Source organism: Vanellus vanellus (genome assembly GCF_965231255.1).
Source record: "Vanellus vanellus genome assembly, chromosome: 24".
NCBI lineage: Eukaryota > Metazoa > Chordata > Aves > Charadriiformes > Charadriidae > Vanellus > Vanellus vanellus.
Window position 1 is genome coordinate 4,017,743 of NC_138929.1, and position 22,246 is coordinate 4,039,988.

Below are 22,246 nucleotides of genomic sequence, written 5' to 3' on the forward strand. Positions count from 1 at the left end.
CGTCGCTGTTCCGCGCAAGAGGAGGAGATGCTGACGGACAGAGCGGAGCTCTGAACACGCAGCCGCGCTGCCCTGCCTCCGCGCTGCAATCGGAGGGATATTCTCCAGAAGGAAAGCGTTTCCAAAGAAACCCTCAAAATCCACAAAACCCCACAAATCCTCCGAGTGTCCCATCATCAGCCCTCCCGAAGATCCGGCCTCGGAACGCCAGAGCTGTGCTCACTGCCACTAAAAAGTTGGCCGAGGCCTTCCCGTTCAGCCACGCTTCGGGGGTCCCCAACGACGGGAAACTCGCGTTGAAGACAGCCGAGTGAGGCACCGAAACTTTCCTTTTAAACTGTTTTCACGTCCTTTTTATTTCCTTATCTGCCCGATTCTCTTGCACCTCTTGAGCCCCACTGCGCCCGCACGGGCTCTGTGGAGGCCCTCAGGAGGCCTCTCAGGAGGCCCTGCAAAGCCCGGCGGTCGCCATTCGGGAACCCCTCCTCCTGCCCTCTTCCCCTCCTCCGTTCACCAGAGGGAAAGCAAAGGGTACCAGCTGTACCAGAGCTCCCTTTTGCAAGCGTAGATCAGCTCATGTGGGGGAAAAACCCTGTCCGGAGGTTTCTCTCAGCACAAAGGCAGTGCGCCGGCTGATGGGTTTTTAAAGACGGGCACGGAGGAACGTCAGGTTTTAGGCAAGAGGCGAGTTTCTCAAAACTGTTACCAGCAGAAATATGACGTCAGGCTTTTAACCGGATGTGAGGCTCCACGCGCTTTTGGAAATTCAACAACTTTCAAAGCGCTAGGCCTTCAAACCACAACCCCAGCAGATTGGATAAACAAAACAGTTTAAAAATATGCGTGAACTATGAAAAAAAAAAAAAAAATCACTTTTGTGTAAGTTTATAATTTTTCTGATGTATTCTCTCGGCATTCAAAATTTTAGCATAAAGTTCTTTAAAATTACCGTAACGCTTCCACTGCGCGTAAAGCACAATCACAAAGTGGAACCGAAACACACTCCGCTAGAAATTTCTCAGCAAACTAGAGAATATTTGTAAAGCAGAGAGATCGTTTGCAGAACAGAAAGATTCGTCTGTCGGCGTGAAATCCAATCCGTTCCTGGGCTGGACTAAAGTAGCTGCTATAATAAACAAAGGGTGACCTGTATACAGAAGCTCGCTCAAAGCTTTTTCTTACAGATTTTTGCACCGACGGACCTTAAAAGCCCCACTGAACTTTATTTAAAGTCCTTACCAGTTAACTTCTTCACAGGTTGGAGCCGAACACTGATAGACTGATGTGTGAGTAAGGGGGAGGATGGAAGGGAGCGGGACATGCCCTCCATAATCCGAATGTGCTGCATACCTTCGGTCACTGGGAGTGGCGGAATAGCGTAGTCTGGTTCAAAAGCACAGTCGTTCTCTGTGGAGGTGCCTGGCGGGAATAAAAAAAATAAGAAGGAACCGGTCAGAACACGAGGGAGTCTCCGGCATTCATCACTGTTAGAGGGAGGAGCGCAGAGCCGGCGCGGGGACGGCCGCTCTCTCCTCTTCGGGTTGCTCAGGCTTGACTCTTCCCTCAACGAAACCGTATTTCTGGAAGGGCATCTCGGCACACCTCTTTGGATTATCAACGGCATAACCGTGAAGAATTTATTTTGGTTTTTTCAATTTGTCTTTCAGAGTGCTAGAGTCACCAGTTTTACATATAAAAGCAATAATACTCCTTTACGGTTTTTTCATGTGTTTAGTTTGTGTATTTCTAAAAAAACCTTCTAGCTGAATTGCATTGCAACGTGAGGACCTCTAGCCTAGAAAAACCCCCAACCCAGAAGCACAAAAGGCTGCAAAAGCACCACCAACACCCCCCAAAAGAAACGCACAGAAGCGCCCGGAGCCGCCCAAAGCCTGGATGGGGGTCACATCGCCACAGAGCCACATGGAAGACACCAAACATGACAACAAGTGGGGATAGAACAACACGGGCACATATCGCTAATTGTTGCAATAAATATCAATGACAAATGAAAGGTGGGTGCTCCAGATCAGCAAGAGTTGGGAGCAGAACGTTCCTCCTGGTTGCAGAACATGGAAACCTCTGGTCGAGGACACTTGGTTCTCCCCCTCTAGGCAGTAAGATGAACAACCCAACACAGACAACTACTCCTTCATCTGCAAAACCGACTTAAAACTGCTAACGTTAATATTTCATTACAGATAATGTAAGATTACACTCGTGCCACACCTTCAAGAAATGGATTTCAGCTTTTGGTTCCTACTCATGCTTTTCCTCCATCAAGACATTTACTCCTCCATCCCGTTGGGCAGCCGTGTGGTTCTCAACGGCTTGCCAGGGTATGTTTAAAGGAGAAAATGTAACCCCTGGGCAGAAGGACGGACAGACAAAAGTGGGGAAGAAAAAAGGGTAAATGCCTCATACACGTGGTAGCCCAGAGGAGGTGATGGACTAACTATTCCAGAAAGCCAACGCGCAACACGAACAACCCAACATATTATTTATGATCGGAGGAAAAACCCGTATTGAAATAACTGTCAAAAATCTTGGACGAGCTCCTGAAGCGTACTAAGAGGTAGTATCATTTGTGGCCAAAATCCATCCATTACCGATGCCAACTTCCAGGAACATCGCTCAGCATTTTTGTACAAGAAACCAAAACAAACACACTTGACACGTACACTATTTTTGACAGTTCCAAATGTGACTTTTACTCTCTTGCTTACTGAACGCTTGCCACATTCACAGCAGTTTTCTGAACATATATTCAAAGTCTAATCCTTACAGAGGTGATTTCCTTTAACTCCCGTATGCTCCAGTTCGATATGTTTTATTCATCAGAGACTGTCATTATTGCCACAAACCACGAGCCAGACACTGATGTTTTTCTATTCATTTCATGCTGCTTTAATTAAGTGTGCACACCAATGCTCTAACGGAGTGCATCCCTTTAAGGGGGAACAGATCAGTGTTATTCTTTTTTTTTTTTTTTCTTTTTTTTAATTAAAAGATGATGTTGCTGACAGTATCGTGCCTTTTATATATATAGACAAATATATATGTGTATAAATATGTGCGTGTATATATATATATAAAAAATATATATATATTTGGCTATAGTAATGGCAAACTGGAATGAGCGCCTTGCCACCTTTCCCCTGCAGCTACCGCCGCCTCCCCGGGAGCAGCAGCTCTTCTCAACCCGAGATCGTCCCAGCGAGGTGGCCCTGTGCCGCTGTGACCCACCTGCCACCAGCGCCGCTTCCTTACCGACACGGAGTCGGTGCTTATGGCCACCTCCACAGCGCTTTGTGGGTCCTCGTCGGTCACACACACCGGCGGTACTTTGGTGTGCCACAAGTGCGCCCATCTCAGGTAACTTTGGTGCCCACAGGAGAGGTGTGTGCAGCCAAGCAAGCTGTCTAGAAGCGCGTCTAGAAGGCAGGGAGTAGGGGACAAGGTTGACCTAACGATGCATTTTAGGGTTCTGCTTCAGGAAGAGAAGAATCCCAGCCCGGACACTCCACTGGATCCATCCATGACCTCTCCGTGGGCTACAATGGGCGTTGAGGGCGACGGGCAGCTCCAGCGCACCCACCCACGCTCAGCACCACCCCGGGGTCTCCCGTTGGACACACGTCTGAGCTACACATCGCGGCCACAGCTTCCGAGGTGGCAACGCTGCCGTTTCTCAGACCTCTTTCCATCGGCTGTCACGCGGCACATCAGGCAGACAGGACAGAGGAGGCACGTTGGAGACACACCTGCTCTCAAGAGCCAGCCCGAGCCTTGCACCCACACAGCGCAGGGGACAGCGCTGCTGCTCAGCACAGCTCGGAACCTCAACTTGGATGATCTTGTTTCTAAGTTTTTCCTGCTAATCATCCCAAAGATGCAGTGGCTCTGCTAGTGCGGTTGGGCGTCGTTTTTCCAGGAGGGCATAATTTGATAGCGCGCCGTTAAGGCAGCAAAAAAAATTTGCCTTCTTCCAGCTGTGCATTGCCAAGTGTCATTACTGGCTCCATATATCGCTTACTGGACATAAATTGATGGAGGACCTTGCTTTTTGCAGGGTTACTGCGCGCTGAACACCTCCGCTGACTCTGCAAGCCTATTCATCACCCCCTGCGAGCGCCGGGAAAGGCAAAATCGGCAGCGACAGAAACGTGTTACGATGCTTTTTCAAAACACATTTGGAGCCAGACGCAAAAAAAAAAAAAAAAAAAAAAAAAAAAAAAAAATTTGCCATCATTAATTTTGATTCTTCGAACCAAAGTTCAAAAGTTCCTTGAGTTACATTTGGGGATCGGAGGGAACTAGAAACACTGGGCATCTTCTGCAGGTTAAGGTCTGGCAAAGACCTAAAAGTCTGTGTGCATTTCACACATTACTACGGTATAAATTCCCAGTATCTTTGACCAATCTTTACCTAAAACCGAGGGCAACCGGGGGCACTACCTTGTCTAGAAATAAAAGTAACGACATCTTTGCAAAGTTTTCAGGAGTATTTTCCCCTCTTAAAATTCAAATGCTTTACAACGAAAACAGTGAACTCCCAAAACATCCACAACGTACGACTGTCGTTCCACAGATGTCGCAATGCCTCGCTCATCCTTGCCAGAGCAAACACACGCACAACACCAAGGTAACTGAAATAGTCTGAAATTTGTTTCAGTCAGAAGGAATATTGGGTTTATCAATCTACAGATATGATCCCGTCAAATTAGGGCTCATTCACGGCTGAACTGGAACTTTGAAAGTTTGTCTATAAAATATATTTAAATAAAATGTTACTGCAAAGTGCGTATTCGAACTAATAAACTCTTTCCTTAAGTATTCCACGATAATTAAGCTTTATAAACAGCTGTAATACTTGGGCGTCACACACAGCAACGTGGAAATTTAAACACAAGTAAGACAACCACGCCATTTCGGTTGGTTGGTTTATCTACGCATAATAAAAACCCATAACCCATCGTTATGAAAAAAGCGCGTTAACACGTGCGGACAGACAGCAGCTTAGGGACACAGGACAGGGCAAAGATAAAGACAGTACTTTTATGGGGCAGAGAGATTACTTCTACACTGTAGAAAGCCCGTGTCTGCAGTCACATCCATTGATCCAAGCGGAAATATTTAGCCCAGAAGCTTGGTCCTCCAAGAAGTTGGAAGTATTTCTTTACCTGTTTCCCCCTCTGCTCCCCCTCACGCTGAAGCTTCTTACTACTGCAATTCCTGCAGCCAGACCCAGTGAGGCCAACAGACAGAGGTGGGTCATTCTTTGGCAAATAAGTATTTGCAAAAAAGCCCCAGGTCCTCTGCCCCAAACCGGTACTCTTCCACAGCAGCCGAGATGCTGAAGGATCGGGCTGAAGCGTCACCCGAGAGAACGGAGCGTCTGACGTGAGCGTACAGACACCCACCAGCAGCTATGTCGGCGCTGCTGCGTCTCGTGCCGACAGCCCAAGGGCCAACACGCGGACCAACGGACGGACGTCACAGGGACTAACGGCCCCAGAAGGAGCACATCACCTGAGCTACCAGGGGCTGGAAATGAGCAACCACCCATTCTGTATTGGCGAAGCTCTCGTGGGGTGTGTGCAGTTGGGAATTCCCTTGTCCCTTCCTAATTTTATTTAACGCTTTTATTTTAAGGTAAGAAAATTTGAAATAAGAAATTTTAAAATAATAATAATAAAAGGATCCTGTGTTAACAGAGCAGTTTCAGCTGCTGACGTTTCATGGGGCTCCAGGGTTTTCACTCCGGATTCCGACCCCCCTAACCCTGATGGCAGGCTTCAACCACTTGCAGTCATTTCGCCCGGGCAACGCTGGAACGCTGCCAAAAAAGAACAATGCTCCGAAGAAAACGTCTCCATCAGAAGTCATTAGGACACCACGACAACAACTGACTTGAACCTAAATGAAAGGAAAATTATTGCTGCAATCCGAAAAATCAGTCAACGCACACAGCACCCACCAGAGCCACACCTCCGAAAAAATGCTTCGTCGTCTCAAGAGCTTATATGAAAAAAAAAAAAAAAAAAAGCAGCGTTTTCACAACCCTCACAAATGAGGAAAAGCTTAAAGCTTTAAGCAAGCTACTCCAAAGGACACGTAAGCCAGCGCAGATGCAAGAGCTGCTGCTGTCAGTGGCAGAAATCCCCGTCACGCGGCTCTCGTGGTGGCTCTAACCCCCCAGCCTATGGTGAACGATGGGTCCTCAACGAAAGAGTTTGTAGAATCGTTATGTAAAGAATATAAAAATGATTTTTACTACACTTCCTCGGACCTTTTGCCCTGTTCCTGTAGGATGAAGCAAAGCAAAAGCCGTCGCACGCGGCTGCCGAGCCCCGAGGCGGGAAGGCGCAGGTCGCAGCTCTGGCACACCGCGGGGTTTGGGGGAAGGATGACCTGGTCACTGAGGACCAGCCAGGTCCCCTCTGCGGTCAGCGGGGAAGGCAGGCAGTCGCCCTGTGCCGGTGGCCCGCTGGTTTGCGCTGGTACGTGCTGAAGAGTTCTCGCGCCACCAGCCCCAACCACCGTCCCTGCGCCCGCGCAACGGCGACGCCGTACCCTCCCCAGGCGGCCCAAACTCCTCCAAACTATACAAACACGGTCCGCTTTGAGAGTATTAGCAAAGCTGCAGCTGTGCGGATAATAACGATGGTTGCAAAACCCCGTAAGATGACATAGTCTTATGAAAAAAACACAAAACGTATATATAAAAGGCGAACAAACGAGAAACGAGTCACTGAGGCAGAACAACACTCAGGTTTACCTTGCCCAGATCGGCTCTGACGGGAGTCTACACTTGCCTGTCTTCGGTCTGGTGGCTCCTCGTTCCCTCCATCTGCATGAGAACCAAAACAGCAGAAGTAGAACATCATAGTGGACAGGTCAGGCAGATGCAACTTTTCCTTGCGCACCATCGCCTATCTTGTAGAACAGCGGAACAAGAGGTCCCTCCTGCAGACCGACACCAGGGCAAGCTGCCGGCGGACTCCCCTGCTGACCCTTCCACCGCAAGCGGAATCTGTGAGCTCCCCAGGATATCAGGCAGGCTTTTAACTTCTCCTCCTGACCCCACAGATATTTGAATTAAAGAGGAACCAAATTGTGCATCTTCAATTAGTTCCTTCACTTTGGACCGGTATTATCAAAATATGAAAAATATTAAGCATATGATGAAAGAGATCCAGGTTTAAAAAAATAAAGGAACATTCTTTGAAATTGTTTCCTTTTAAAATTATTTGTCAGCTGAAAAACGGGAAGGCTGCGAAGAACACCACCACTCTCCTCATATCCTCTTGAAATAAACAACTTCCTTGTTTCCTAAACCAGGAAAGCAGCTACAGTTAACAAATAACAACCGCATCTGGATACGTGTAGAGTGGGACACTGTGTACAATATTACACAATTAATTACGTGCTGGTCTTCATTGATCAACCGACCAGATTAGAAACAATAGATGCGCACATCAATACAGATGCTCGAGCAGACAGGGGTGGTGCGGGCTGGAAAGGCAAACCCAGCCCGTGGAACGCAGGACGTACTCCGGGGGCTGCTCCACCTTCCGGCAAGGGGAGAGGGGCAGCCTTTCTAAATCTTTCAAAATAGTTTCGAAACGACCGAATTCTTAAACAGCTGTTTAAAAACCTAATAGCTGCTATTAGCCTTCAAACTTTTTGCTTACGCTCAAAGCAGCTGCGCTCTGCTATGTTTATATCCCTCTATGTTTATATATTCTTGAAGTTATTTGTTGGGTGGGTCTATTATGCCATAACCTAATTCAATTTTACGGAAGCATACGACAGGTGAGCTGCATCTCTTACTCCGGCTTGAAAGGCGGGTTGTGTATTGGAGCCCAACAGCAGAACCGGTAAGGTGACCAAAAATTTAGGTCACCCGCCCCCTCCCCCTCCCCAACAAGCAGGACCACAGCCCGGGCTGCGGCGAGGGGGGTTGTTCCCTCTTCCCTTGGGAAAACGCCTCCAGCCCCCCGTTTCCCCGAAGCAGTGCTCAGGCACCTCGAATGGGGTCGGCAATACGATTTTCGGGCACTTTGGCATTTTTCCCTGCTCACAGGAGAGCCGCAGGGAAAGGTCGGCATCCCACAGCCAGCTAAAGCATCCCCGAAATCCCGCACTTCCCCGACAAGCCGGCACGACAGCCAGGCGCCAAGGAGGGCGCGCAGCGCCACACTTTCCCTGCTCACTCTTCTCTCCTGGTCGCAAGAAGGATGTGACATTGCAATTATTACCGCAGTTTCGCCTTATTCGAGGAGCCTTTCTCAGCCCGGAGATCCCCCCCCGGGGACGGTCACACTGAGTCTTCTACAGCCCGGTGGCATCAAAGAGTATTCATCTAACGGAGGATTAACAGACGGCGCTCTCTGGATTTTGCCTTGTAATACCCAGTGTCGGTGCTGAGCGCTGCTTTGCATCCGATAAAACCACCATCGCTAAAGGCCACTCAGGTACGAGCCCACAGGGACGACCTCAATGTTACCAAGAAAGCAAAAAAACCTTTGAGTTCCAAACGTAAATGCACAATAAGCGATAACTGTAAGGACTGAAAGTTTTACCAAAAGAAACAGCATTCAGATCAGGAGTAAAACCCTGTATTTACCAAAAGCCACACAATCGTCACCAAAAGACAAACTCAATCTACGTATTTCGCACAGCTCCGGTGAGTGACGCCGGGAGGACCCGGCGAGTCCCCAGGCGCCTCCTGGCGAAGCCTCCCCGGCACGGAGCGGCCGAGCGGCCGTTCGACGGAGGCGGTGCCGCGGGACGGGACAGCGCAGGAGATGGCGCACAGACGCACCAACGGCCCCGTCACCTGGCACGGACGCACCAACGGCCCCGTCCCGCCATGAGCAGCCCCCAGGAGGCGGCCAGGGAGAGGGAGAGGCGGCAGAGTTGGGTTAAATTACGTTTAAAAAACCCCTCTGAAATAAGACTTGAAAAATCTAATGTAATTTGGGGTTTTAAAACTACGGTAAAACAAAGGAATGTTTGGTGACACGAAACTGGTTTGTAAGTTTTTCTGGAATTCACAGAGTAACTTTTTCCATAGTGCTTTGCAACAGGATTTCGCCAACAGCTTAACTCTCATCTCAGTTAAATACTTGTGAACGCCAAAAAGCAGCCGATGTTTCAGTACATTAATAATAGGGTTCCCCTGTCATAAACAGATGTTCCAAATTAACTTTAAAATGCCCTTGTTCTTACTCATCTCTAAGAGCTACATAATACCCGAAGAGCCCAATATATGCCTGCCAGAGATGGAAGCGTTCTCAAAGTTAGGAGAAAAAAAAAAAAAATAATAAAGGACTTTAAAAAAGGGCTTAAAAGCATAGTATGGGATGGCCGAGCCCTCCAGAGCTGCTGGCCGGGATGAACGCTGGAGACGAAGGAACAGCCCAAGAATGAACTCGCGCTCACTCCAGTTTCTTCTCCTTTCACACGACTGGGCGCTTTTAAATAACCCACGTGTCGCCCTCACCCCCTCGGCGTGGTTTCGCTTGCGTTCAGCTCCATCCCCACTCCTGCGGATCTCCGGAGGTTCTCCCTCCTCTCCCAGCCGGGTTTCACCCTCCCACCTGCGTCAGACCGACCTGAGCCGGCACCATTCCCCCGTCGCCGCCTTCCCAAGATGAGCGAAGAATCAAACATCGCTCTCCGGGGCCCCGTAACTGCCCTCAGCAGCAAAGAGCCACCACCACCCGCTGCTGGAGCGCAGACCCACACCAGGGAAGCGTCTCTCGCTTTTACGCCGCGAGGTGCCCCCGGGGAGCGCAGAACGCCAAAGCGTCCCCCTGCAGCTCATCACAGCCGCTTTGCAGCTCTTCCAAAATTTGGGTATCCCATTTACAGGAGCCACAAGGTTTTTTTTCCGGGGTACCACTGTCAGCAGGGAGGAAACACGAGCTGCTGTTTGGAAGACAGAAGGCTTTCACCCAATAGCTTTACCGGGAATAGAAATCCTACTTGGATTTTCTACATCTAAGAGACCAGAAAGCTATTTATTTTAAGAGAAAAATAAACCTCTTAACTTTTAGCCAAAAATGAGTAGGTTTGGGTCTCTCAGAAGTCAGGTTCCCTATCTACGAAGCGGTTATTTTTCAAGCGCAGTAAATTTATAAAATACACGATGGGAACTTAAAGGGATACAACACCAACCCACCAGTGGAAGACTTCATGCCTAGGTCGGAATCAACCTGGTTCGGAGGAGTTGGAGGGACGGGGTCTCTCCGGCACTGTCACTTGGCCGTACCAAACCAGCGCTTCGGGACAGGCATCGGGCAAGGCAGGGCAGCCGGTGCGGGCAGACGCGGGGTGCTGCGCTCTAACGCCCCGCAGCAGCACTCAACAGTGGGACGAACCGGCGACAACGCGGTGCCGAAGCCATCAGGTTCGGGAACGGGAACTGCTGCGCAGGAGTCGGAGTGTGGTATAGACATCTCCGGTAATTTGCAAGTTACACAATATGGTAAGAGAAAGATCACAGTTATCTTCCCGAATCGATTTAGCAGGGTGGGAAAGGAAAAAAAAAAGGAATCTGCTGACTCAGCATCTCTTACGCCTTCGGTCGGCGGGCAGCTGCGCTCCCCCTTGTTGCTGCACGTGGTGCAGCTGCAGCAAAGGCTGTGGCCCGGTGAGACCCAGCGCCACCCCACGCGCACTCCCCACCCCACGCAGTTCCAGCAGCGGCACAGCCGCCGTGACGCCGTCCCTCTCACAGACCTGCACGTGCACGAATAAACCCGCCGGCGCACTGTGCGCGCGCCGGGCAGGCGGGCAACCTCGCGGCTGGTCCGGGAAGCCCTCTGGCCCACGGCTCACCAACCCTGCCCCGCACCATCACGTACGCCCAGGGGAAAACCCGGAGGCTCCCGCGGGCAGCTCCAGGGCAGAGAGGGCACCTTCTCCCTCGCAGGCAGGAACGGTGACGCGATGAACACTTGCAATAAAAAGATTAAAACCAAAATTCAATCGAATCGACGCCAGCTGGCAGAGGAGGCTGGTACCTGCGGAATTTAAGACGGACGGTGAGAAGGCAGAGGACTGCAGGAAGGGAAGGAATAGCCCACAGTCAGGAGTCGAACGATTGAACTGTTTAATTTTTTCCTCTCTTCACTACAAATCAAAATTTTGAGCACACTCCGTTCCCCGCAGCGGAGGAGCAAGGCTACCAGGGAACAATACCATACATAATTAAAGAGTTATCTTAATATGCACGCAAAAAAAGGGGCAAATTACTGTTGCTAAGGGAACATTAATTCCCGTGTTTTTGAACTTCCGAGTGTTCGAGTTTACAGTCTCGACTGCGTTCACCCCTGTGCGCCTATCAGGACTCCGTCGTTCCAACAATGCCGCTAGTTATTTTATTTACGCACGATTTTAGGTAGCTGTTAGCATTTGCTTTAGCAATACCTACTATTTCTAGGCACGACCTCCTATTTGGACAACAGTTTGCACACAGTATCGCCGGTGGAAGTGCAATCAACTCAGTCGCCGTAACGATTGTCAACATGGTGAAAGACCAGAGCTATCGACAAAGCCTCCCACGCAGCACCTAAAAGAGGTCACCGAAAGTAAATGGGTTGTGAAATCATTGCTAGAAAACAGATATCTGTGTTAATTGAAAATAAAGATCAGAACGGACTGAGATAAACCCGGTTAAGGAGCTTCTACAGAAGTTGCCACGAAAAACAGAAAACAGTTATTTTTTTGCAAATGCCAAAAGGGACGTGAATGACACAGTGAAATATTGGCTCAGTGATGTATATTCTCCTGTATCCAGCAGCGGAGGGAGGAAAACTTTTGTGGTTTTTTCCTTTTTCAGTTCCTCGGTGTTAAGAAAGCCCATGAAGATGTACACGCTATTTTGGGCTCAGGACGACGCTGTCCCATCAGCAGCTCACAGCCCTCCCGCTGCGACCCCAGACAGAAGCGGGGGTCAGGAACCCACCGAGGGCCGGCGGCGCGGGCGCTGACGGGGGAAGCGCGCAGCAAAGAGTAATAGCTGTTAACTCCTTCTCTCAGTTATTAGGGGATTAAGGAATCTCCAACGCGATCACGTTTAGCACCAGCGTCAGAACAGCAGCGTCCCGGCTATAGGTGGGCGTGCGAAACGCCCGCTGCCCCGCTCCCCCGCCTGCTCCTCTCCCCCCTTGCCCCCATCCATTCTCCATTTAAAACCAGTGGCACGACAAAGCCTCCCCAGTGCACAGAACGACTGTCCTCTTTGAAGGGACGGCGGGTTTCGGCGGTGCTGCCGAACAATGCCCCCGCACAAAGCTCGGCGGGGCAACGAGGGAGACGGCGCTGCGAACAGGAGCGAGACACATCTGCGGCCCCGCGACGCGCCGACGGCAAACGCTGCGGCCCCCTGCGGCCCCTCACTCCCCTCGGTCACCCCTCGGAGCCCCCCGCAGCCCCTCGGAGCCCCTCGCCGGCAGGATGCACAGTAAAGGCAGAGACAGCAAGTTGCACATAAAATCAAGAGCCAGGAGCCCGACATTCCCGTTCCCCTATTGCATTAACACAGCGTCACACAGCGCGGCTGAACGTCTTCCCAGTTCTTTTATCCGACAAAGCAGTTTTTAAACGGGGAAAAAAATCAGAGGGTGGGTCAGGGCGCCGTACGCATGCCGGGAAATCTGCTGCAGGGACGGACCGCAGTGGATGTGCCGCTGCTCCCACCGCAGCTGACAGAGCGCGCGCTGCTACAACAGCTCATAAATCCATCCTGTAAACCTGCACCGTACCAAAATCGCATCTTGGAAAAGAGACAGAAGACTCACGCGCAAAGGCAGTGCAGCGGTTAGGACCCGACCCCGCTCCAGCCCAGCCTGGCATCCCCGCGCACGGCGGAATGCGCGGCGGAACGCGTGGCCATGCGGCTCCCGACTGCCATCGTGCTCCCGAAACACAGACGCATGGGAAAAATTAAAAAAATAAATAAATAAATAAATAAATAAACCCCACAGTGCCGCGGGGGGGGAAAGCACGCCGGGTCCACGTGTGCGGCCAGGGAGCTCAGGGATGCCGTCCCTGAGCCGGTGGCAAATTCCGCTCTCGGCCACCCCCAGGGGCCCCCAGCACCGCGACGGAAGGGCACGCGCCAAAGCCCACCGCCCACTGCCCTCCCGGCGCCGAGCAAGGGGGGAGAGCGCGCCGCGGCCGGGACTGCAGCGAGTCCTTTCAACCCAATATTCCTCACGATTATTTAGTTTGTGCTCCAGAAAACAAATATGAACATTATAGAATCATAGAACCATAGAATCAGTGAGGTTGGAAGGGACCTTTAAGATCATCAAGTCCAACCATTAACCTACCCTGATAAAAACACCACCACTCCTAAACCATGTCCCTAAGCACCTCATCTACCCTTTTCTTAAACACCTCCAGGGATGGTGAATCCACCACCTCTCTGGGCAGCTTATTCCAATGTTTAATAACCCTTTCAGTGAAAAAATGCTTCCTAATATCCAACCTAAACCTGCCCTGACATAACTTGAACCCGTTTCCTCTTGTCCTATCACTTGTCACCAGGGAGAAGAGGTCAGCTCCCATCTCTCTAAAACCTCCTTTCAGGTAGTTGTAGAGGGTGATAAGGTCTCCCCTCAGCCTCCTCTTCTCCAGGCTAAACAACCCCAGATCCCTCAGTCGTTCCTCATAAGGTTTGTCCTCCAGACCCTTCACCAGCTTTGTAGCCCTTCTCTGGACACGCTCCAACACCTCAATGTCCTTCTTGTAGTGAGGGGCCCAAAACTGAACGCAGTACTCGAGGTGAGGCCTCACCAGTGCCGAGTACAGGGGGATGATGACTTCCCTAGTCCGGCTCACCACACTATTCCTGAGGCAGGCCAGGATGGTGTTGGCCTTCTTGGCCACCTGGGCACACTGCTGGCTCATGCTCAGCCGGATGTCCACCAACACCCCCAGGGCCTTCTCTGCCAGGCAGCTTTCCAGCCACTCCGCCCCCAGTCTGTAGCGTCCATGGGGTTGGTGTGACCCAAGTGCAGGACCCGACACTTGGCCTCGTTGAACCTCATACCATTGGCCTCGGCCCATCTGTCCGGCCTGTCCAGATCCCTCTGCAGAGCCAATCTACCCTCAAGCAGATCAACACGCCCCCCTAGTTTAGTGTCGTCTGCAATTATTATTGTGTTTAAATTAATAAAAGATATTATGATGATAAAAATTATTAGGAATAATAAGAGAATAAAGCATCTACCCCACCAAAATAACTCTCCCGGGGGGGTGGAGGGGGGAAGATTTGCACCGATGGAACTCTAGGACAGACCGGGGTTATTAATTGCCGTACCATTAACCAAGAACTCCCCAACCGCTTTCCAGCGCGTCGAATCCCTCATGAACAACTTTGAATAACTCACACAAGTCATAAATGACACCCAAAACATACTCTTTCGGTGCAGAATTATTTCTCTGCAATTCACGTTAAAGATAGCGTTACACAAACTACTTTGTGACGAACAGACCCGCGGCCCAGGGAGCCCACCAAAAGCAGGGATTTTGCAGAGGTAAACTGAGCAGAGAAATTTCAAAACGGCGAAAAGGAAAAAGCCCACCTCAATTACATCACCGCCCCGATACAAAAAAAAAAACCAAAACCCACCACCACCCCAAGCACCGCAAACCAGAACAAGTGATCTTTTCAGCTGTGTACGGTTCATAATGCAAAGCACTGAGAGATGGAAAATATTTTCATGAACACACTATTCCATTTGGCAATTGTTAATCCATGGGGTCATCAAGAGACTTTCTTCCTTTTTTGCAAACAAAACGCCGGTAGTTAAGAAAAGGGAAATGCCAGGCTGTGTGCTTTGAAATACTTTAGCTAAAGCGGGAAATGAATATACATTGAACACGGCTGAGGGGGTTTTACCTCGTTACACGTTCCGTACAGTCCTGGGGCCGTGTGAGCCGTAAGCAGACGAGGAGTTGGGACTGCCCTAAAGCGCGCGCTGACTCCGACTGAGTCCGTGTTTCGAAAATAACCTTGAATATCGTAAACGTTCAACGTCACGAACAAATTCTTTCCGGAGTCACGGCTACAACAGAACGCCGGTATCACTGCCACTTCGTTAATACACCTACAGACCAGAGGACGGGAACGCATGCTGCCTTCGTTATTCCATTAAAGCTTATGAAATCACATTACAGATTTTACCCGTAACCATAAAAAGATGTGCGCGCTTTCTACTTGGTGCACTTTCAAATGGCATTACTAAGTACATTATCTAAATTTATAAACAAAGGCCAGCTACCCGCAGTACCTGCGTTGTATCCAAGCTCATTAAGGAACAATCTCAAGAGCAGAAAGCCGTCTGTAGAGAAAACATCATTCCTTAATTTGTCCAAATGGCTGTGAGAAAGGGCAAAAGCAGACGCACGGGGACTCCGAACAGCACGGCGAACACAAAAGATGGCCCAGGAGTCAATCCACCCCTACTCAATTCATAATCTCCAGATTGGCTGTTCAAAATTTCATGATTTTTCACATGGAGGACTTCAGTGACTTCTTTTTATTTTCATCCATAACTTTTTCATTTAAAATCTGGAACATCCATCATTTTTTAGATAGAATAAAACCTTATATTCACTATAACTCGTAGTTTCTCCAATGCAGACATCCCTAAACGGACCAAATATACACTGTAATAATTCTCCTTAAAAACAAACAAACAAACAAAAAAATCATTTAAAAACAGGACAAAGAAAAATGACAGAAGGCAAACTAAATACCAAATTAGATCAGTGAGGTAATTTTACAAAAGAATTGGACTTTTTCAGACTCCCCGCGTTCCATTCGCTGTCGGTGACATTTGGGTTAAATCACATCAGCGCTTCTAAAAATTCAGCCCAATGCGCCATTTAACCGCATTTTAGCTGAGTAATTTTGTTTAGATTTACTGTTCAAATTTTCAGTACTTCCCCAAACTGTTTTGATGGCCGATCTTCCAATCTAGTTACCGAAAGGGACAGAAGTAGCCTCACTTGTTCAGTATCTCAATCATCTCAATAAATATAGAGCCGGTCTTTTTGGAAACTACATAAAAGTTAATGGGGCAGCGTAGGAAGCAATCAGCTGAATGTCATGTTTACTGTCACCGAATCAGAAAGGTACTAATTTGCAGCAATCTACGTGCATCAACTTGTAATTATTTTTCTGAAATTATGTTTCAAGCTCCCACGGGGGCAACAGAGAATCCCCCCGGATGAGCAGATAACAGAGCCACGGTTACAACTTCCACAACAAATAAGAAGCGCTCGATTCTTCACAAGTCATTGTGAGGAAAGACAAACGCGATACAAGAGAGGGAATTTTATCCGCCCACTCAATAAAGGCTGAGGAACCGCCACGGATGGGCTGGAGAAAGCTGATCAAACCACCCGAGTCAGAAATAACTTCCCTGACATGGGATTAAACGGGAGCGTTATCCATTTCGCCAGAGAAGAAAATCAAGAGGTTTAATCATTGGATGTAATGTTGATTTCATGATAGAAAATATGTTTTTCTCAGAATTTGTACGCAAATACTCAAAATAGCATTTTGTTAATTGTTTTGGAAGAAACTTAAAATGTATCCTTATGCGCAAGATGGAAAACACAGTCAATAAGACATTTCTTTCCGACAAAACATCACAACCAGAGGACCTGATACCGCACTCACAGCGCCATCGAGCAAAATATTAGTACTGCACCATTTTGCATTTCACTTGTGATTTTTATTTGTGTTCTGACAAGTTGACGGAGACCTTTTGTTAGCAAACCGCGCCACCCAGAAGACAAATGAGGTTAACAGGTAAATGAGGCGTGTTGCCTCCACGGACCGTTAACCCGGACCTCCCCTCCCCTGAGTTTTTCTTTCCTAAAAGCAAACTGCACCACCGCCACCGCCCCGGCCGTTTCCCAAAGCCCCGGGCGGCCTTCCCGAGCATGTCTTTCACTAACGACAGGCTCTTCGTTAGCAGCTCACCATTATATCATGCCACAAAAATGTAGCTCCGACCTGAGGAACACACCTTGGCATCCAAACTTCCAACATCTGCAGCCCAGACAACTCCATCTGGAAGACCAGTATGGGAAGAAACCCTTCCAACCAAGCTCTCGGCACCGCTGCCTCGTTCCTCGATGCCGCTCCTACCGACCGCGCGGGCGGCCTGATCCACAGCGGGGCATTTCTGATCCCGCACGCGAGAATTTGTAGCTTGGAGCGACCATGTCTCGTCTTACAAGGAACTTCGTTGAAGATGCCCACAATGAGGGCTTCGGGAAGAACCGGCCAGTTGGAGAAGTCACCATTAACAGCCGGACAGTGCATCAAGCCTACTGGAGCACGGAGAGGAGAGAGATGGGACCATCTGGAAATGGAAACCCACCTTCATAACTTGGCGGGGGGGTGAGCAGAGAGCAGCCCCCTCCCGGGCGCCCCGCTCTCGCCACCTCCCATGGGCCTCCCCAGCCGCTCCCACGCGCGGACGGGCGCTCTCCCCCTCCGCCCAAACGCGCCTCAGGCTTTCTCCAGCTCATCCTAAACGTGCAACGCCCAGAGGCTCTTCCCCGGCAGGGAAGCAGCTCCAATTATCCTTATTCCGTAACCCAGCAGCTCCTAGGAGGCAGAATCTGGAGCTAAAAGTTAAACAGAAAGATACGAAAACAAACACGTTTTCACTTACATTAAAGCACAAATTGTTTCCTTTCTTCCAGCAGAACACAATATCGTTGTAACCACTGAAAGATATGGTCTCCTATATTTTGGGATAAGGAGGTCTTACTTTCGCACTGAATTAGCATAGAATTGAATCTGGTGTTGGCACACAGGAGCAGAACGAGTTATCAACTGCTGCACCTTCCGACCCAGAGAGATATAGTACCGACACGTGTAACGGGGGGGAGTCGGGAAAACGCGAAGGTAACCGGAACGTTTCAAGAGGCGATCAAAGAACAGCTCTACAGAACAGTACAGCCGTTCGGTTGTTAAAACTCGTGACAAGGTGGGAAAGCGCTTCGCTGGGGCGGTGAGAGCTCTGGGTGGGCAGCGGGCAGCGCCCGCGCGGTGCGAGGAGGGAAGGGGCCGGGGGCGAAGGCGAAGGGGGACCGCCACGACCCAGTTCCGGACGCCCTCCTTGGCACCACTGGCTCAGCGTGCCCCTGCTCGCCACCTGCAAACTGTAAAATACTGGTACCCTCTAATAAGGCTCTCTGGGACCTTCGGCAACCACAAGCCTTTTCAGCTGCGAATAAAAAGCATGACAGATATACTAATTATTCCAATTGACTGAATATGTTAAAATGTAATTAACTAACAACAATCAACACTACATACGACATCCGCTTTCCTTGCTAGCTACACCGAGAGTTACCGATTTGCGTAGGGCGAATTTTCTCGTGGCATTTGTGCGCGTTCCTCTAATTGCAAGTTCAAACAGCATTTTTAGAATGGCTCAGTGGTCATCTGTCCTAAAATTAGTTGAGAAACTGGTACAAGTGACTGAAGCTCAAAACAGGTTACTCTGCTGCCAGGCAGCCTGCTGCTGGCGCTCGGCAATCCCTGACCCACCACAGGAGGAGTACAGTGAAAGAGATTTATTAGGGATTCAAAGCCCTATTGGATAGGAAAAAGGCTCTGAAGTCCCCCAAACAAGTTGAAAATATCATTTTGGCCTTGGCTGAACCCATGGGAATCCCAACCCGGAGCAGCGGAGCCCTGGGAGCAGCGGGGCCGCCCAGCGCCTCAGCCAGAAGGCAGCAACCGCGCGGGCCAAGCGCTCCCGCCCCCGCGCGGGCAGCGGCATGGAATGGGGATGGAAACGGGAACGGTTCGCACAACCAAGCCGGCTCCCGCTACTGCCTCCGCCCAGCGGCTGTCCCACCTCCCGAGGAAAGCACAAGCACAGCCTACCGAAACCCCGAGCTCAACGTTTCCAGTACTTGCAAAGGTTCAAGTTAACCTCGGTTCAGAGCTCAAAACGTTCCCTTCCCGCCTAACGCCGGTACGCCGGGTTTTAGAGTCAGAGCTGCTATGGCCAACTCGCCCTTCCTGCTCCTTCAATTAGGTTCGCAGCTACCAAAAGGTGAATTTTGCCACAGGGGCGTAAGGAGGCACTGCTGCTGCCGCTCTTCTCGGTGACCTCCCAAGACGACAGCGTACACCCCGGAGAGTCAGCGGTGCTGCTCGGACCGCCAGTCCCGGCTTTCACCTGCGCGCCGCAACGCTTCGCCTACCCAGACGTGCTTAATTCAATTCCCTCGGTCAACCGTAGCGATTCGTCTATGACTTAAGACAGGAAAGCGATTTTTGGCAGAGCGCATCAGCACTTTCGCAGTAGGTTTTGTCACAATTAACAAGCAGTTTGAAACAGAGGTCTTCCGGCTTTCGGTGCGGATGTGATGATCGCGGTGGTATTGACACAGTCAAACGCGCTTGCGCAGGCTGCTATGAAACCCGTTATCACTCTCCAAACAACGATGCGGGTTTAGCGCCGAAGAAAGTCATTTAACTATTGTCTGAGTCAAATGTGCTGGCGAAATCACAGCAAGATAACTAAGGAAAAGCAAAGGGGAAAAGGAAACAGAAAATCCCATCTGAAAACCTCGTATTTCACAGCATTTTGTTGTTTTCTCAAACAGATGGAACCGCAAGTATCATTTTTCCATCACCAGCCCTCGTTGCGTTCTGCGCTCTCACACTGCAGCTGAATTAGTTCTCCCATTCCGTTTCCAACGAACGCACCACCAATGTTTTTAGAAACACATTACAACTTTCTATCAAAGGTATTTCCACCAAAAGCAATCAAAATCCTTCTTAGAGTCTGTTACCTCCCGGAATCCAAATAATTAGATTTTAGAAGTTATGCTGAACACCAAAGTAGGAATAACACAACCCAAACCCCCTCAGGAATCACCTTCCTCGGGGCTCTACCTGCAACACAAAACACTTCGCAGCCGTACACAGTCACCATTTACGGCCTTAGATCATAAATACCACTCAGTCTCCTACTTAAGGCAATTACACGGTGAAACGTAAAAAGAGGTTAGCAGTTCTATTTAGGTAGAAAAATGAGTAATTAATTATTTATAAAATTATTTTCCAGCTACTACTCAAGCAGTAGTGGTAATACATATACACACAGACATTCACAAATAAACAGACAGGGCTTTAAAGAAATCCAGTACTGGAGAAATTCCGCCTGAAAGAGAAAAGGCGAAGGGAAACGCAACACACAGACACGTCGTATCACTCCGCATCAGGACCAGATTTCATATCCACTGAACCATTTCTACCCGTTCCTCGATGAGTTCCAGGTGGCACTTCACAACGCCGCGCCACCTAAAGTTACATCGCAATCCCTGCACCACTAAAGGCTCATCTTAAGTACCGCACAATGCTGAATTTAGTTAGGAACAACACAAAAGGCTCTTAAAAAAAAAAAAAAAAAAAAAAAAAAAAAGGAAAGGGGGGAACTGCAAAGCCTTTGGACGCCATCCCCGGTCGCGCAGGAGGAGCCTGCCCGTGCCAGGGCCGCCGTGTCAGCCTCCCGCTGCGCTATCACAAAGTGCTCTGCAGAGACCAGACACAAATCTCCCTAATTAATACAATTACAGAAGCACTTTATAGTAATTTATTTAGTTATTTATTTATTTATCAGCCAGGAGGTACAATCCGTCTAGGACTCGCGCATTACACATGACAGCTTCGAAACGTTTTTGCCAATTAAAAAGATGCAGTGGATTACTGCCATCCTAGAAGGTACGAAGACATTTCCTTCTCCTCCATCATTTTTGAAGGAGAAATATTCACAGACGAGGGCAAAAAGCTGCCAGAGTGAGAAAAAAAAAAAAAAAAAAACACCAACAATTTTAGAAACAAAGACCTTCTCTTGCATTGATATTCCAGCCAGTTCCGCCACGCAAGCTGTCCGTTCAAAAGAGCGTTTTGTGAAGTATGAAACCCACTTCTCAAAGAGCCGCGGGTCAGAGAGCAGAGATCAATAACCAGCCCGGCACCCAAAGGAAACACAGCTTTGCCCCGATCAGATAATGCTATTAATGACTACAGCAACAACAACAACAAAAAAAATCCCTTCTCAATTACGGAGAAGATAAAAAACTACAAATAAAGATTCTTACAGATAGCAAATGTAATCAGAAACAATTAAGAAGTTATTTACAGGGGAAATAATCAATAGCCTAAGAGCAAATTGTTTTAAAATGAAAGCAAAAAAATAACTGTCTTATGGCAAAACCCCGGCCATTTTTCTTGTTAAACAAACAAACAAACAAAATCATTAAAAAACCTGGTAGAAACAGTCTGATGCTTTGTTTTCACATGCTCTGCCTCTCTCTTCCCACCACGGAAGGAAGCAGCTGAGGACAGCAGATGGTACAAAATTCAAACCCCGAGCGCGTGTCAGGGGTTAGCGAAAACCTTACAGCGTCAGGAAACTCTGCGAGGAGAAGACAGGAGGAGCAAGAAATCCCATGGATGGGGAAGCACTCCAGCAGGGAACAGGAACCATAAACAAACTTCTTCTGCGGAAAGCTTACGAGGAAAATTTATTTAATCAGAGTATGTGCAACACGGCAAAGAACGGTCAAATTTCCAAAACACGGGCTGAACTTCCACATAAGAATCAGAGAATGGTTTGGGTTGGAAAAGACCTTGAAGACCATCCAGTGCCACCCCCTGCCCTGGGCAGGGACACCTCCCCCCAGCCCAGGTTGCTCCCAGCCCCGTCCAACCCGGCCTTGAACACCTCCAGGGATGGGGCAGCCACAGCTTCTCGGGGCACCCTGCGCCGGGGGCTCACCACCCTTCATGGGGAAGAATTTCCTCCTGATATCTCACCTAAATTTTCTCTCTTCCAGTTTGAAACTGTTCCTCCCCTCCCTGACCCAGAGTCCCCCCCCAGCTCTCCTGGAGCCCCTTTAGGCACTGGAAGGGGCTCTGAGGTCTCCCCGGAGCCTTCTCTTCTCCAGGCTGACCCCCCCCAACTCTCCCAGCCCGTCCTCCCAGCAGAGGGGTTCCAGCCCTCCCAGCATCGAAAATGCATCACCATACCCCAAATCAACAGTTTAGGATTTAAACTAAATCAGGGCTACACGCAGAGATACATTTTCCTTGCGCGTTGACTTATATTGTGAAAAAGTTTGCAGTGTCGCTTGCGACCGGGCTCAGCCGTGACTTTACTTCCAGTTCATCCGC

General features: G+C 49.4%; 1 protein-coding gene across 3 annotated transcripts in view; it reads right to left on the reverse strand.

Moving 5' to 3' along the window:
• TANC2 (tetratricopeptide repeat, ankyrin repeat and coiled-coil containing 2) overlaps nucleotides 1–22,246 on the reverse strand; it is a gene marked incomplete at both ends in the record, with an annotated part of 215,383 nt that overhangs the window by 157,560 nt on the left and 35,577 nt on the right. For 2 of the 3 annotated variants that reach the window (XM_082494745.1, XM_082494744.1), the window contains 2 exons: nucleotides 1,351–1,419; nucleotides 6,782–6,853. In XM_082494745.1, the coding sequence (XP_082350871.1) occupies nucleotides 1,351–1,419; nucleotides 6,782–6,853 (141 nt within the window). Of the gene's footprint in view, nucleotides 1–1,239; nucleotides 1,420–6,781; nucleotides 6,854–22,246 lie in introns of all 3 variants that reach the window. The other variant, XM_082494743.1, reaches the window with a different exon arrangement.